Source organism: Staurois parvus, unplaced genomic scaffold (genome assembly GCF_062004578.1).
Source record: "Staurois parvus isolate SC_StPar_1 unplaced genomic scaffold, SC_StPar_1.0 ptg000401l, whole genome shotgun sequence".
NCBI lineage: Eukaryota > Metazoa > Chordata > Amphibia > Anura > Ranidae > Staurois > Staurois parvus.
Window position 1 is genome coordinate 4,796,756 of NW_028318197.1, and position 18,989 is coordinate 4,815,744.

Sequence of the window (18,989 nt, forward strand, 5' to 3'; positions counted from 1 at the left end):
ATAAATAAACAAATAAATTATAACGAAACAAAAAATTAATTCGCATTCATTTGGTTCATTTGGATGACATTCGATTGACATGTTTGGGCCTTTTGTTAATTTTTTAAGCATCCGAAATAAGGTAACGACATAACAAATTATCTGAATTTTGGATCCATTTCTTTTTTATTTTGCACTAATATTATTACAAAAAATGCACTACATATGGAATGGAAACATATTGCAATAAATACAGTAAGGTATAAAAATGAAATAAGATGATGATTCCTACTTATTGTGTTTGGGTTGGATGGAGTTGGATCCATCAGAATCTCAGAATCATAACAAATTGAATGAATCTGAAATTAATTTAGTTCCATTTGTTCTTTCAGGTGCACGTGACTCCAGTCAATTTAATCCAATCAGCTCATTCCATTTCTCTTTGTGGGTTGGACTAGCAGGGATGACTCATAGTGCATAAGTAATCTCCTGAAATAACAAATGAACATGTTAAAAGGAATATAGCCAGTCTTCCGAAAAAACTTCCAAAAATAAGAAATCGATTCAGAACAACCGATATGCGAAATTAATATGAATATACCGTGTAAAACAAATCTGAATATGTGAAACAAATCCAAATTTACAAAACAAATTCCAAAAGCTAATCATTCTAACATAACGAATATGACAATCAAAATGATTAACTTAATGAATGAATCCGAAACAAAATGAATGTTGTCGTTGTGCACATCTCTAGTTGGCAAGGCTCAATCAGTTTAAATCAGGACCTTGTAACCAAGGGAAATTGAATCAGAGAGGTGCACAAGTAAATCTGAAATGTTGCATCAAACCAGCAGAAGGAGTCCTAGGCTCCTTTTCTATAAGTTTACCTCAGTCTTCTTACTACCTGTTCTAAAAATCCTATTGTTAGCAGGGATCATTAGTTCTAGGTAAAGTCTGCAAGGACAGCGACCAGTATTTAACACCTTATTGGACAGCACTGACCTAGGTTTCAGTCAGACAAAGCCAACCTTAGAGACAGATAGCTACTGCCGTGTTGTTTCTTTAGATAGGCCACAGTGCTCTGGAAATCCTTTGTATTTAATGTTTATTTGAAAACAAAGATTTTATACTTTTAGGAACAAACAGATATAGAACATCAGGATATATATGTCTGGCAATATTTTAAAAGTGGAGAATGTGCCTATAGAAACCAATTAGATTCCTTCTAACATTACAAAATACAGATAAAAATTAGATTAGTCCCTATAGGCAAGGTCTCAATTTTGTATCTCAATTTCTTTTAAATAAGACCTTTACTGTATGGTAAAGTTATGGCAGTCTTTATATTGTGGTAAATACCTGTAATCATCTACAGGTTAAAACCTATCATTTGCTGCACAGCTATAATGTTAAATTAAGTTCATAGAGGAAATGCCTATACTAGCTTTGAATTAAGAGAGAAGGCAGAAGTCTTTAACCGTCTTATTATTTGCAACGGTAAAACCAAATGTCTGCAAGTCTATATCAATATGAAATATATACTGGGATGCCAAAATATAAAATATGTATTTGCTCACCTGGTAAACTTATACATGCTGATCCAAAACCCAGGAACACAGTTAACTTTTTTCATATACGCTGCTACAGCCAAACTTTTCCAAGGTTTTATTATTGTACTATTTATAATCTGTATTTTAACAACGAATGACACAGTGGCATATTTGCCTCCATTTAAATGTAATAATATTTTGTTATGTAGTGTGTCAATGTTATAATTTTCCTATCATGTAAATTGTAGGGTGAATCTTCCACTAAAAAAGGGTCATTTGAAAGTATAAATTGCTTTCAGAATAAAAATAATTAGATGGCCTCCACACTGGCTTAATGAATAATAAATTTGGTTTGGGAATATAACTTAATTTGTACTACGTATATTTAATCTATTAGCAACTATGGATGAGGTTCAGGTTCACTGCAGATCCTGTGTGTATGAGGTTGGCGGATCCAGCAAAATAATGCAGCAATTTGGAAAGTAGTAACAATAATGCACTGCCTGGCATTTGAATGGTACGTAGAAAGCAAAATGTTGTGTAGCATGGAGAATTCAGGGTTCTGGGGAGTTATCTTTTTTTCATCCATTTTACATCTTAATGCTGTTTATGTCCTGTAGTCTCTTTACAGTATGTCCCTGTCCACATGCATTACCATGAGAACAGGCTGCATGTGTATTTCACAGGGCATATTTCATAACTGTTGCTGACACCAATTGTTTTCACAAGGCTTTCACAAAGTTGACTTTCCATGAAAATGCAAAGCCCATTTTTTGAAGCCCAAAGGTTATTTAAAAATAAAGCTGTGGCTACAAAAAAAAAAAACATACCCCCGGCTTCTGCCATGGTACAGACGATATCATGCCTAACCGCTGCCACCTTGGTTATCCCATTGCAGTGGCAATTTTTTGTGGAATATGCCTAGGCAATGTGCATCATTTCAGAAGCATGTGATAGGGTGATTTATGGGCAGAAGACTGTGGGAGGTTGGGCAGAACATTGTCACCCCATGACAAAAAGTGACATAACAAGGACCTTTACACCATATGTAATTTTCATGAAAACTGGCAATTAAAAAAAACATAGGCTTTCCAAATGACGTCATATTAAAGTTCATCTAATATGACCTTTTTTTCTAATTTTTTTTTTCAAATCTTTAGACAGGAGTGAGAGGATATACAGCAGTTGTAAAAAAACAAACAAAAAAAGAAAAACAGACAAATGCAATACCAAGACTCAGAGCAAAACAGGTAAATGAGACAGATAAAGTGACCTAAATAATATAAGATTGAAGATGACATCCTCCAACTTCTTCAACAATCATTCCTACGTTTGAAATTGACGTCTGTAATTTCTAGGTCCATGAGAGTAAAACCTGATAGCTCCTCCAACTTTACTTAACTTAAAACTTTCCTAATGGGAAGGAAAATCCCAGGCTAAAATAGGCATCCATGTGTCACCACCAACACAGTGTGGTGGGAAAATACAATGTCGGGGTTACAAAAGTAACATATAAATACCATATAGTGACGTACTTTGAAACATGTGCAAGAAATGTAAAAGATAAAAAAATCAATTAAACATTTTGAGCCTATGTGACTACACAGTATACATATACCGCATTAGCAAAAGTGAAAATATGAATCTATCATTAAAAAGTGCAAGTGCATAAATTAATAGCAGACTCCAATATGAGTGCACTTGCACTGTTTTAATAATGGGTTCATATTTGCACATTTGCTAATGCAGTATATGTATATACCTTAGATTGTACGCTCCTTGAGGGTTAGGGACTGATGTGAATGTACAATATATGTATGTAAAGCGCTGCGTAAATTGATGGTGCTATATACGTACCTGAAATAAATAAATAATAATAGTTGACACTATTTTGACACTTTTTGGTAGTGCAGGGATTATTTAAATTTTTTTTCAAAATTAACAGATAATATGTATTGAGTATAACCATGGTCATTTAAATTAATAAGGATACTGGGAGTTTGAAAACAGGGAAGCTAATATGGGCTTTAAGTGGTTTGGTTTACTTCTACTTGCTTAAGTTCCAACTATGCTTGAGGTATTTCATTAGTATCTCTAGGCGTACACTTTCTTTTGTGCCTTGCTTGTGTGCCCAGGTCTGTACGACCAAAAATCATTTTAAGAACCAATACAACAACTAATTCAAAGCTAGCTCTTCAATTGTTAATGTTTTCGCTACCTTTTCCTATTAATTTTTTTTTCTTTTTTAAAATTTTTTTATTGCATGTACTGTATTTATATTTTTTTAATAAAAACCTTTAGTTTGGAATGATTAGAGTGCACCAGGCAGTTATTGCTGATAGTCTGTTCAAGAGTTTTTTCACTGTACCTTACTGCATCCTTTGAAAAAAAAAAACCCTTTTGTTCCTCATGGTCATGGCATTATTTTTTTTAGCAATTGTTTTTTTAAAAGGCTTTTTTAAGGCCTTAATCACACCAAGGTGCAGAGACCTGAGTTTTTCTGCACGAGTTCTGGAAGGGCACACAAAAAAACAATTGTTATCTATGTGCCCTTTTCACACCACAACACTGGTATTATGTGCAGATTTTTTCTGCGCAGGAATCTGCAATGTGTATGCAGTTTTCTGCATGGAAAAAATCTGACATGACATCAACACTGTGGTGTGAATAGGACACATAAATGACGAGCATGAAAACTGATGTCAACGTTCATTAAAACTCACTGAAAAGCACATAAAAACTGATGTAAACTGATGTGAAGCTGATGTAAACTGATGTCTCTGCAAGTGAAATAAAATACAGTAACTTACCTTTCCATCAGTCCAACAGTGTCCTCACCACTGCTGGTTTCACCGGTCGTCTTCTCTCCCTGGAACCGGCATCTTCAGTGTGGGCACCCGGTGTGACAGCTTGCGAATTCACAGCCGGGTGCCCACTGCATATGCACAAGAAGCGCTGTGCTTTGTGAATGACCCCGTAGTCTTCTGGGACCTGTCACGTGTCCTAGAAGACTACGGGGAAGGAGAGGGGAGGACAACTTCCACTTCCGATCGCCTTAGGTGATCGCAGCGGAAGTGGGAGCAAGTAAATTCGGGTACCCGCTCCCCAAAGGTGCCAATCCTTAATGGGGAGCGGGGGATAAAGATGTAAAGTGGAACTTCCCCTTTTGGGTGGAGCTCTGCTTTAAAATAAAGCTGTCGATAAAAAAAAATTACTTAACCCCGGTTTTGCCATTCCCGAGAGGCGCAGGTGATATCACCACACCTAACTGCTGCCACCTTGGATATTCCATTGCAGTGGCATATTCTCGTGGGATTTCAAGCACCCAGCTATCCCAGGAGACAGGGTGAGACTGTGACATCACCTGAACCTCCTAAAAGCACCAGAACTTGGGGTCAAGGTATTTTTTTAACAACAGCTTTATTTGAATGCAATTTGACTTTGAGGGTTTCCAATAGAGTGGAAGGTCTGCTTTAAATTGTGACAAGAGTGGAATATGCCTGGATAATGTGCATCATTACAGAAGCATATGATAGGGTGATTTACAGGCAGATGACTGTGGGAGGTTGGGTAGAACATTGACACTACATATCAAACAGTGCCTTAACAAGGACTTTTACTCCAGTTGTAATTTTCATGAAAACTGGCAATTAAAATAAACATAGGCTTTTCAAATTACATCATGTTAAAGTTAATCTAATATGACCTTTTTTTCCAGTTCTCTATTTTCAAATCTTTAGACAGGAGTGAGACAATCAGGTATGAGAGGATGTACAACAGTTGTAAAAAAAAAGAAAATCGGATAGATACAATACCAAGAGTCATTGCAAAACAGGAACATGGAACAGATAAAGTGATATAATTAATATAAGACTGAGGAACACATCTTCCAATGTCTTAAACAATCATTACTCTATTTGAAATTGACTTCTGTAATTTCTATGTCCAAGACTGTAACGAGTAAAACCCGATAGTTCCTCCAACTTAACTAAACGTATAACTTTTCTAACAGGAAGGAAATACCCAAACTAAAGTAGGCATCCATGTGTCAAAAATAAGGTATAAATATCATAAAGTGAATCACACTTTGAAACGTGCAAGAAATGCTAAAGAAACAAAATCAAAAAGTGCAAGTGCATAAATTAATAGCAGGCTCCAATACGAGTGCACTTGCACTATTTTAATGATAGATTCATATTTGCACTTTTGCTAATGCAGTATATGTATGTGTATAGTTGACACTATTTTTACACTTTTTGGCAGCACAGGGATTATTTTAAATTTTTATAAAATTAGCAGATAATATGTATTGATTATAAGTATAACCATGGTAATTTAAGTGTAAAGTCATTGGGAGTTTGAAAACATTGGGAAGCTAATATGAGCTTTAAGTGGTTGGGTTTACATCTACTTGCTTAAGTTCTTTCAATAGCATCTCTAGGGGTACATTTTCTTATTTGCCTGCTTGTGTGCCCAGGTCTGTACAACCAAAAATCAATTTAAGAACCAATATCTTGCTGCGGCGGCTGATTGAAAGCTACCTCTTCAATTGTCAACGCTTTAGCTACCTTTTTATATTAATTGGGGTCTTTTTAAAAATGATTTTATTACGTGCACTGTATTTATACTTTTTAATAAAAACCTTTCGTTGGAGTGATTAGAGTGCACCAGGTAGTTGCTGCTGACAGTCTGTTCAAGAGTGCATTTTTTCACAGTACCTTACTGCATCCTTTGAAAAAAAAAACCCTTCTGTTCCTCATGATCATGCAATCATTTTCCCCAATATTTGAAAAGAGGAATGTGTGTGCATTGCCAAGACCATTGTAAGTTATTGTGAGATTAAAGTGGAACTTTAGTCCGAAAATTCAGTCCTGATAGATCACTTCAGACTGGCCCCTTTTGCAGGTATAGCTATGTAAAAAATTAAAAATAGTTGCTTCACACATAATTAGGCATTCTGAGTGATCAGTCTACTTCTTTAGTAAATCAGTCTCAATGAGTTTTGCTTAACAAATCCTCCATGTTCAGTCTGTTTTCTGTTCCTTGCTTCCATACCTGTCTCAAACCCCTTAAAATGCAGTCAACAGGTCCCTTCTGCTCATGACCACTGTGCACCACTGTTCCACCTTTGTACTGCCCTAAATAAATGATTCTACATGTTATGGTGGGGATGCGCAACAGGCAACCTTCTAGAGCTATCTAGTCTGGACTGCAATTACAATGTATTTCCTGGTGGTCCACTTGCAACTAGTGCTAGTGAAGATCTCTAGTTCTGGTGGTTTTGATAATCAGGTTTTAGGTTTTCCTCATGTAGGATAATAGATTATAGTACCTCTACATCCATCCACAACATTGTATGGGGGAGACCATTTAGGCTGTCAGTTTATAAATACCTAAAAGTGTACTGTATGTCTCACATACAAGGGAAATGTCTGTACATACATCTAGTGCCTATCCCAGATCTGTATTTGACAGTTAATTTAAATTGCACCTTAAAATAGGAATTTAAACAATAGGCTAAAAAGATCTGCTAAATGTGCCTATAGAAGCTCTGAAAACGAAACCTTCACCACAAGAATCAATATGATCCCCTAACTTGTTTTTGTTAATGTCATTTAATTCTGTAAAAACTGAATGGAAGTAATTGTTTAAAATGTTTGCTAGATTCAGATCACCCTCAACGTAAGTATTGTACATTGAACTTTAGGAAAGTTCCCGAAATAACTGCATTTAATCAGAAACTGATATGAAAAAATATTGTTTACTTTGCATTAACTTGTAAGTGAAATTAAAAACAATAATATGTGTGGTCATTTGAGGGTATGATGCACCATTTCTGAGTTCTTTCAAATCTAGGTGCTTGGTTTAGGCTTGTACTATTAACCAGTGTCCCTGGATAAACAGCTGGCCGTACAGACAAGAAATAATAAGTTTAATTCTTCAACCACTAAAACAATGAAGTCACTTATCTATGGATGTGGGAAGAAGTGATAAAAGCAGCATATTAGATTAATGAAATTAATCTGTTATGACTGTTTTGACTTCTGGGTTCAGCCAAATATGGGTTTGGATTGAACCCAGAGCCGAACCTAAGCTCATCCCTATTCCCCACTTTCTGACTTGTGACAACTCTAAAATGTTCGGTTTCCTATTGATTTTGTACCAGAAACAATTATTATTATTATTATACAGTGTTTATATAGCGCCAAAGGGTGTGCTCAGCGCTGTACATTAGCGTGGGGGACAGAACATGAGACAAAACAGTACAATACAATACACGAGGGGTTCGAGGGCCTTGCTCTTTCAAGCTTACAATCTAGGAGAAACAATGGTTACCAGGATAAATAAAGAGGGGTTAGACAATTTATTTTCCAATGATTTTTATTGTTTTGAGTTCAATAATAGGAAAGACATAACAACAATAAAACATGTACACTTCCATGTAAATCACAAGATTACAAAAGTCAGCAATTTGCTACTGGTCACAATAACCATTTATATGTGCAAGGATGTGTATTATAACATCCCCAAACAGATATTTCTTGCAAAAAAACCCATAATAATGTATTCTATGTCAAAAGTTGCTTGTTTCATGAGAGCAAAATTAGACGTTTCTCAACTAAATCTAAAGGTAACATAAGGGTGAGAAAGAAAAGAAGAAAATGAGTATACAACAGGAAGGAAAGAAGAGCAGAAAACAGGTGGTGCATTGGAGCCAAGCATTCTAAACTACTTGATAGATATAGTATCCAAGGATTCCATGTTATGCTGAATAAAGGCATATATCATTCAAGCCAGCAGTATATTTTTCATTTACCATAATCCTCAACAGTTTTGTACTAAATAAGTTGAATCAGATAGATGAGTATTTCCAAGACCTAATTTTTGCTATTCTAGCTGCTAGGGGTTTAGAGACGTTCTCACTCAAAAAAATAAAAATAAAACAGTTTTGACTTTACATACACTTTAATTGCTTTCCACATTAAATGAAAAGTGTTTAGTTGATTGGTGTAGAACATGTGTTTAGAGAAGCATCCTATCTTTAAATTGGAAAATGTATGCAGCTTTCACTTTCCTTGCACGTTCTCCAACCCTTTCCCAGTAGGCCCCATACCAGAAGAGTGTATCATAGCTGATAGCATAACTGATTGCACTTCTGCACCAGCACTTATTTGAGAGCTCTACTATTTCAGTACCAAAGCTAGATCATACTCATCATTCCTTTTTAATGGTCAGATATTGTCAATCCTATAAAATCTGGAGTACAGTGGAGATGTCCCTTGAGTGCGGTCACAAAAAGGTAAAGGTACTAAAAATCTATTGTTTGTTTTATGGGCAACTTATTTCATTATTGACTGGCAAAGCAACATCAATAAACTTCTCTTTAAGAAGGTTTTTTGACTGAAATAGCTAAATGGTTGCGTTAAATGGATAGGATTGTTTTCCAATGCTGTAGAAATTAGTTACAAAAAAACAAGATAAACTAGGAAAAAGGTTTAATGTTTATGTAAAGCTATGTATTTTTATTAGTTTTTAGTTTTGAATAAAGTATTGAAGGGTTTGTACCCATATCTATTTTTTTTCTTGCTGTCTGTATCCATTCTGTGGAGATAGACTCTCTCTATCTGTCCTGGTCATTTTTGCCTCTAGAATAGAAAGTGTTGGGATATACAACGTTTTTGTATTTTAAAAAGAACAGGGGGTGAGAGAAAAATCTTCTAATAGGGACATCTGTTTTGGTGAGAACTGTCCAAGAGGGGATTTCCCTTTATGTCCTTGGGTGTCTCTGGGACAGGACATAAAAGGCAATCTCACAATTGGGACACAGACAACACAAACAAATCCCCACAGTACTGTTACACAGGTGAGTGTATCTGATGCTTCTCTATACCCCAAAGTGTTCTCCTCCATCCCATTGGCTGAATAGAGCAGCAGAATAGTAGAGCTACAGGTATATAAATGCAACTGGAGGATCAGCCATTTTAATCTACCTTCAGAGTTTTGTTTTTTTAGAAAGCTTGGAATTGTTAACATTTCCCTTAGGTTATTATTTCAGTCTGTGACCCCATTAGGAAGACATTTCCCTAACTTCTTGTCACTGTGACAAGCAATGTTTGGGCAGTAGACTTTGAACCCTCCCCTTTTATTCTAAAAATGTATTTTTGTGTGTGCTACCGTTGCAGAGATTTTCCTTCATTTCCTGTCCTGATAGGAAGTTGGAGAAATCTTTCCATTTGGGACCAGGTTGCAATAGTAACCTGATAGAAGCTCTTTTTCCAAGCTTCCAATCCCTTACTTCTACCCAAATTCAAATAATGTTATGTGTAGGGCTTTAAAGCAAACCTGATTTTTGTTTTTACACCTTTTACACCTGAAATCTTTTCTAAAGTTTCCTTTATGTGTACAATTTTTATGGTGAACTGGAGAGTAATTTAGCCATTATAAAAAACACAGAATAAACATTGAAGACACTATCCCTGACCCATAATGAATCTACTGGTAATGGGTAATAAAACTATGTTTTGGAGGGACAAAAAAACAATTTGTGTGTTAATTGTAGTGACAGAGTGCCCTGTTTATTTTATTTTCATTATGTTCATAGTTATACTTTAATGACTACGCACACCAACTGCCATTCTGCTGTTCAATAAGATTACCCATGTGACCCATAAGAGAACTCTCATTGGACAGAGGTATGGCAGTTGGTGGGACCAGGGGAGTAAAAAAAAAACACAATTTACAATACTGTGCTAAACATACAAAATACATTTCTAAAATAAAGAAAGGTTCCTAAAGTGTAAGTTTAAAAGAAATACTTAGACAACTGATAAGAATGAACAATGTTCATATTTTTTAATTGGATATATAAATTATAATTAAATTATATATTAAATTATTCTAACATGGTAGTCAGATGATGAGCTTTTCCAGTCCCCTTCAAACCCATGAAACATTCAAGTGGGAAAAGAAATAGACAGTTTTTATTCTGTCATTAATTCTCTCTCGAAACCTTTTGCAGCACTAGACGCCTTTGTTTAAATTTGAGATAATGGAAGGTTTAAGTTTTGGCTCCTGTCAAACAAGTTGCAGGAGTGAAAAAGAGAAATCCCCTATCCTCATTGTTTGTTTTCACTGAGATTACAGCAAAGATAAATAAATGAACATTACAGGTGATTCTGTCTTGGCAGAGAGGTATAGGGCTTTTATTAGGACCTATCGAATGTATTAAGCTGGGAGTCAAAGCCCTCTGCTTTCTGCTGACTGCTTGTCTATGCCAGAAGACAATCAACCCATAAGGGTCATTTTCTGCATGAACTAACCTTTTTCCTCTCTTAAGGTTTGAAGTCTTTGTTGACAATGAGATGCTCAGTGGGAACATTAAATTAACACTTCATATTCGTGGCTGTAAATTTACTGGCAGACTGAAGGAAAGTCAAGGAAAACAAACACTCCATCATTTCTGCTTCATTTAGCTTGTGAATGGGGACACTCTCACCTGCAGAGAAAAGAGGTCAGGCCAGACAGGGATAATTTTAATCAGACTCTCAGACTGGTCTTTAGTTGTAGTGGATTGAGTTGCATTCTGTGTTTAACGGAAAGGTGAGATTGAGGTGAGAGCAAGCAAATAGATAATAAGTACTCCGCGGAATATTTAAAAGGCCTCATTGCGGTAACCAAGGCAAGGAGTCACACTCTAATGGGTTGCCAAGGAAACGGGAAGGTCTTAAAGATTGTTAATTTTAATCGCTGGTAGAAGAAAATGTGTTGCAATCTTAATAAGGGTTTCTGATTTGTGCAAACCAGCTAAAATGACAAAAGACGCTTCTTTTCTTTTGTGGAAAATAAAAGCAGATTTCTCAGTGCTTCATTAAATAAGTTCTTCTTTTACTCCTTCAAAAGGCAGGTTTATTAGACTTATACCTTAGAACTTTTCAAAGACTATATATATATATTTTTCTACATTTCAACATTAGGGGGTAATAAACTAAACTAAATAAAAAGATTCTTGTTTGTCAATAGCATGTTTATTGGGAATGATAATACAAATATATATACAAACTCAAGCAACCACCAGAGTAACATGGACAATCAATACAGGCAGCTTATTGCCTCCCCTATAAGTCTGTCTCCATGGAGTAACTTCAAGATGGTATTGATAGTAGTTTGTGCATGGATACATAAGTCAAACTTTACTAATAAAACTCTTAATTATGTATAAAAGATACTTGAACTTTTACCTAAGTTAAGCCTAACAGTGCCCCCTTGTTCACCCAATGCTACATCATATTATTTAGTACCCTCTAACAAGAAGGTGCAACTGCTGTCCTCCTGCTTATCTTGTATAAGCTGTACCCTTCCTTACCTCAGACATGTTGTCCTCTTCCTTGCCACAGCAGGTGACTCAGCTATTGTGGCTGGGCAAAGCTCCATGCCCCTTCTAAGGCAGCCAGGTTACATTTTACCATTGCACACAATGCCCTATTCTCGGTGGGACCTAATGGAAAAGCTATCTACTTGCAAACCTGGGCATCGGGGTAATTGGATCTACCTTGCACTTGGGTAGCGGGGTTGCTGCTGATCTGAGACTATATAGTATAAGATCATATAGGTAGCATGAGGCGGGCAAGAGGAACAATTAGTCTTAGGTTTGGTAAGGGACAGATATCCCTTAAAATGAAAATCAATATAAAATTCTCCAAATTATTATACTGTAATTTAAAGAAAATTAATCTAAAGATAAATTTAACACACAGAGATATTTGTTTCAGCTGCAGCCATAAAGCAAACCAGTGGCTAGGCTGTGGACATTTGTGTATTTACATTTCTTTATCATCTGTTGAGGAACACAGGAATTTTGGAATTCCTAAACAGTCGAGTTCTAGGGGAGATTGGCAAACAAAATATGTTAAAGTGATTCTAAAGCCTAAAATTTTTTATACTCCAATGTATTCCCTGGATTGGCTCCCCTGCTGTCATTCAAATCCTGTGACAAGGGAGCGGGCATTGGGGCCTAGCCATATTGTCTGTGGCTATGGATGCAAGCAGCATGGCTTAGGATTGAGCCTGCAGGTGTTCCACCATAGGAAGTGGCTTCCTAGGGGGCACACTGAGAAGAGGAGGAGCCAGGACTGCCAACAGGGGACTCCAGAAGAGAAGGATAGGGGCCCCTCTGTGCAATTCTTTTGCACAGAGCAGGTAAGTATAACATGTTTGTTATTAAAGAAATTAGACTTTACAATCACTTTAAGCCAGGCCCTAAATAAATCTGCCTGTATTTGTCATGCCTCATGTTTATTCCAGTGTCTCAAGAGATTAGGTACCTTTTTACAGCTTTGCTGAAACTATATTTTGCTACATTTTTATTTTTTTAATGCATTGTTTTCTTCAATGAAGATACTTGTACACTACACATAATTTTTTCTTCAGTGACTTCTGAAAATGCTGCTTGAGCTACTCTATACACAGTAGCTATCCAGATTGGCATATCCTCAGCAACAGCTTTGTTGTACCCAGACTCCATTGGACTGAAGATTGTGGGGCTTGACTGGAACCTTTGGGCCCCCGGGCTCTGCTTTTGGCACTTTCCAGATCTGTGTATGCTGTTAGTTAACTGCAGAGCACTTTCTGGGTCTAGAGCCAAAGCACAGTCTCTGGTGTGACCAAGTCTCTGGGGGATTGTGAGTAGTCCCATCACCAATTTGTCATGCTTAAGGCTGAAGGAACTGAGCACTAACATCATCCATTAGGTGGAGTCATACATGCACATGCTGCATGCTCATTTTTCTGCTTTTTGGCCTAAAGGACACAACATCTTGTTCCTTTGCCTCCCAATGGCCACCTCCAGCCACCTGTGACAATCTTTAGCTCCAACTGCTAGGGTCTGTGACTAAGTGAGGCCTTACCCACTTTTGGCCTAGTTGTTTTTCTAAAAATATGTTGCAACATGTCTTTTCAAAGATGCACAAAGGACAGCCTCACTGCTATGGTGATCTGAACCCATACACCCCTACTATATCTATGGGTAATTTCTCAGTATCCCCCAAAGGAACTGATGCCTGTAACCTAGATCATGGGGCTCCCCTTTTTATAGTTTTATCCTCATCAGAAGTTTGTGGGTGAGGCTGAGACCTTCACTAGCCTCCTTATGTCCACATCAGAATGTTCTTCAGTTTGTGCACAATTAATGAAGCAACCTGCTTGCAGAGGCTCCAAGTATGCTCCCACAACATCCCTGGCAGTATTTCACTGTGACCCTTCTGGGCCTGCATCTTTAAGTGTACCTGATTCAGAGTCTTCATGGTGTACTCCAGGAAATGCTGTTTTGAGGAAACTCCATATGACTTAGATACAGATTTAGAAGACGTTGTTTATAATTGAATTGATGCAGTACTTACTATCCTTTGTTTCAGGATCAGTCTGCTGTTTCAGGCCTAGGGTCTTCTAGAGCTCCTAGGACTGCAAAGACCTTACCACTACACTATTTACCTCTATGAGGACTGAAAACAGCCTATATGATCCTGGGCTCCTCCTGATAATGTGATGAAGCCTTTTCTCTTTAAAAGGGTATTTATTGATAAGTGGTCTTAATAAGCATAAGACCAAAAGGGTTGATGGTGTTTTCAACTGGCAATCAGCTATTTTCCCTATTTAGGTCACAATTTGAATTAACTGAACTGACTTCTTTTGTTGATGGTGACCATGATTTGTGAAACTATGTCACTATGGATAAATTCCTTAAAGTGGACCCCTCCATCAGAAGGGTAAACCCTGACTGTTGGGTACAAATGTCTGGAACCTTGTTGCTTAGCTGTGATGGCCTCTTACAGGCATCTAAGCTTGTTTCTCACTCAGGGGTGATGTCAGTTCATATGTGTAGATCACTTTAGTTATGTTCTACTTCCTACTCCATTAAAAACTTACTGTATCCCACTTCTCCCCACAGAGAAGTCCCTTTCCATCACAGGTGGTTGCACCCCTTGCAGTGCTTGACTTCAGCCCTGTTCCTTAACTGAGGGACTTATTGACCTACACAGTCAAAAGGGATCAATCCATCTGGCTTCCTTCTGTAAACAAGGACCTGGCAGTTCAGAACCTTGATCATAGCACTGGCCCATGTGTCCACTTCTTTCTGGCATCCCTATGGTGGAACTCTTAAGAGACTCAGTTTCCTGGATTCTCACAATTTCAGCCATGCTGAGGGTACTATCACCTGAAAACCTTATCTACATTTGATTTGCAAACTATCTCACACTATTAATCTTGGGTCATCTTTGAGTCAAGTTGTTTGGCTCAAGCCCTCACACAGACAGTCCACTCTCTGTGGACCTCTGACCCTTCCCTTGCGTATAGATTTTTTCATGTTCACCTCTTTTTAGGTCTCTGAGTTAGGGAGTCTGGAATCCGAGCAAGGCTCCAACCTGGTCTATTGGGATCAAGAAATCCTGGATATTTTCAACATTCTGGCCAGGGAGAGGTTTGTGGTTGATAAAGAAGCAGGATTGCTTCAAAATGCGTCCGTGTATTTTGGGGTACACAGTGGTGACAAAAGGAACTTTTGGCTCTTGGACTCCACATCTTGCAGCAACTACATCCATTCTCCTGGCAGTGTAATTTTAACTTCAGCCCATGATTCCCCCAGCCAGTGGCCAAGGCGGGGATCTGGGATACCTCATACACTGACTCTAGACTTATCCTCCAAGCTGCCTGACAAGCCTCTATATTCCACAGTTGTTTGTGAGTGCAACTATTGATTTTATTTTGTCAAATAAACTTCCTTATGCATGCTACACTATGGGGTGTGCACTCCTCTCTCTCCTTTCTTGTTTGACACAGGTTTGCAGCATCAGCCCACTCAGCTCAGCAGCAGCACCCTCTTAGTTATAGCAGCTTTTGGACTGTTTTTTAATCTGGGCTACCCGCTTTTAAATAATATTATATCAATATTGTATTTCACTGTCTGTATATTTTTATCATTTATTAGATGTATATTATATTCTTGGATTGAATAATTTATTCTCAGCCTCATTTTTAGGATTTCATTGTTTTTTCATCAGACTCACACAATCCGTATCAGGCTCTGATAATCACTTAGCTAGTGTAGAGCCTTATTGGGTCAGTGGGAGCGGGTACTTGTCAATTTCAGGTACCCGCTCCCCCCCACTCCCCAAAGGTGCCAATTCTTAACAGGGAGCGGGGGACCAGTCCTTAAAGTAGAACTTCTCCTATTGGGTGAAGCTCCGCTTTAAGAATATGTAATTGATTCAGTGTCCACAGTTCCACTACATACTCATTTAAAAGCAACCCTGCTTGAACCAGGTTTGCTCTGCCATACATAAATTGGTATGTGATTAAAATAGATTAGTAGGAGAGTAGTACCTGTTCATTCCACTGAATTTTTTTACAAGCACAAGACTTGTAATAGTATTATAAGATAGCCATAGATGTTATAAACCAGGCTAATGCTCAATCTGACTGTCATAATCCTTTGTCTGTGCATAGACGTGTCCATAAACAGGCATTCATATACAATGTGCAGACACCTTTGGTACCATCCTCATCTCAGAGGTACAATAAAAACAATTTAGCTAAATTGAAAAATTGTTTACGCAATGGGCACAGATATGCTGTGATCTAATGATGTGGCTATACAGCTAAGGCTCCTCCCTCCACTGGCACGAACATAAATGTGAATATTCAGCTCTGCCTGAGGTTTCATGTTTATGCCTATGCAGAGGGTAGGAGTGGGCAGGCATTTACCACGTTGCTTATCACAGAGGTAACAATAGCACATGGAACAGATTTTCTGATCTGATCATAATCATCTTTTGTCTGTTGGTACTGGCAGTGTATAAGGGTCTATGTGTACCTGTTTATTAAGCAAAATTCTTTCTATGTTTTTGTGTTTTTTCTGTATAGTTAGTACACCAGTAGACCAAACAGTGCTCTAAACAATGATAACAATTGGTCACTTCTATGCAAATGATCATGATGTCCCAGATCTGCATATGAACAATCCTATTACACTAAAATATAGGCAATTGCTTATGCAAATCTGTCTTTTCTAAATCTCTATTCATGTTTGGCATTAAAATTTATCCCTCTAATTTGCTTCACAAAATGTTCTTTAACTACATTGCACTTCTGTGGAGACAAATTGTCTACATCTGTCTAAAATATACTTGCCAATATAAATATGATTTCTATTTGTTAGGAATATTTGTTACACGTTGTTCCTTTTCCATTTTGCTTTATTTGTTCAAAGAAAATTAACCGTTACAATATTAATTTTGTGAGGAGATCTACATTTTTCTAATCTCATGTCAGTATAACATGGTGATTTGTTTTGGATTATGTGTCCTAGCATGCCATCATCAACTATTTCATTTACTTAAGTCTTTAGCTTATGATGCACACAGTTCTTTCGTTACAAACCACAAAATTAACTGTGTTAAGAATCAATGTGTTAAGAAAGAACAAATAAAACCTGTAACAATGGCCAAATAAATCCTGTAACAATGTCTAAGCCAATTTCATAATCTGTTCAAAAACATAGAAGTCATTCTTGACCTGAAAAAAAGTTTTTTGCTTCAGCTGAGTTAAAAAACTTAAAACGCAGTAATTCATGGCCCCTGACAAATTACCGAAATGGAAATACTCTCCAATTCTAGGAATTTATTTTACAAGTTGTTTTTCTTTCTGTATGTAGATTTTTTTTAAGCACAATTAAAATATATATATATATATATATATATATATATATATATATATATATATATATATATAGTATACATATGAATGAATATAAATATGCAAATATGCATAAATTATTAGTTTTAAATTGTGCATTCAAATTTTTATGTAAATAAGTGAATAAATATATTACAAAAAATATAAATATTTATAAATTGTTAGTTGAAAAGTGCCCTGCAAATTGTTATATGATTACGAAAATGTTTTATGAAAATAAAATAAAAAAATATATATTATAATTTGTACAGTATACATAAAATGAATTGTTATGTTGTTGAAAAACCTTTTCTGATCACTTTTTTTTAATCACTGATACGTGTTTGCTGGAAGTGACCAAAGTGCACTTTCCTCTGGATCTCTACATAGGCTGAACAAGAACAGTTACATGATTCACTCATTCATGTTTAGAGACCCATCAGCTGACATGAATGTGCGGGGGTGGTCAGACTGTGCCTGCATATCCAATTGACCTGTAATGTCTACGGCAGCCTTAATAATATTTAAGAATTTGCCGGGAGAACTGGAAGATTGAAGAACAGGTGTGTCACCAAATTGTTACATAAATATATTTTTGTTTGTATGTGTTGGATCTGCTATAGGTAGAGGCAGTATAGTATTCCATTAAGAAGGTGAAAGTCCTTCAAACATTTACCTTGATCTATTGGATCTGTAAGGAAATATTTTTTCTACTATTATGCGAACGTACTTTCCTATGACTGGTTTTCAGCTTAATATACTGTACATATTCATAAAGAAACTTCCTGGGAACCAAAGCATTTGTGTTTTGATATTTTTTTTAAGTGGCATGCAACTTATTTTTTGTCATTTTTTTTTACTTTACTTGGCTGTGGGAGAGTAGAACCAGCACCGTGTTAAAATGAGCCTACCAGGTGGTCTGTGAAAGTAGACACACTGAGTTAAATAAACTGAAAAGCTGCGGCTCTTTGCAGTTGGCTGGCTGCTGTAGAGCCTGGCAAATGTTGCACACTGGGGGTGGCACTGATGTAGCTATTGAGATCCCAGGGAATTCTCTGTCAGGCATGGTTTACTACAATCAGAGCAGTGATTAGATTTCTTTTGATCGCAGGGTTAGTGTTCATCCTATCAAGGGACTGGGAGAGATGGGATACATATTAATGTCTAGCAGTGGACCCACGTAATTTCCCAGAGGGTCGCAAGGTCAGGTTTGTATTTAGTTAGCTGTAATGATCTCGTTAGGTATCTGAATGGACCACCGTCCAAGCCCTTTCAGGGCTATGAACGTGCCTCCCCTTCCCCCTCTTTTCCCTACCTTGTGTGGGCTTACACAGGACATGAACTGTGATTAATGGACTTCCAGTGCTTAATAATTTGCAAAACAGTATTAAACAAGGAGAGTTAAGGACAATTGGAATTGGACACAGGAGGGGCAAGAGGTTGTTGTAAACAGAACCAGTACAATCCCAGCGCATGGAATTAACTAAGATGGATGCATACAATGACACAGCTGGCAACTGGCAGGGAGCCAGTCCAAGGATAAAGCCCCATTGCTGTGTCCAGGTGGTCAGGCTGAGCTGGGCCTTTTAACTTTGCACGTCTTGAAACAAAAATGGCAAGGGGGAAAAAGAATACACTTGCAGTGGGAAAAAAACACAATGGGAAGCCATTGAGCACAAGAAAGAAAGAGATTATGAAGCAAAGAAAGTGACAAGCTGATAATAGAAAACA

At 37.1% G+C, this 18,989-nt stretch overlaps 1 protein-coding gene across 1 annotated transcript in view; it reads left to right on the forward strand.

Annotated features, from left to right (window-relative positions):
* The window catches only part of LOC149455291 (uncharacterized), a 70,870-nt gene that overhangs the window by 22,416 nt on the left and 29,465 nt on the right, over positions 1–18,989 (forward strand). The window contains exon 3 of the mRNA XM_089686488.1: positions 2,693–2,782. Coding sequence (XP_089542614.1) covers positions 2,693–2,782 — 90 coding nt within the window. The remainder of the gene's footprint in view (positions 1–2,692; positions 2,783–18,989) is intronic.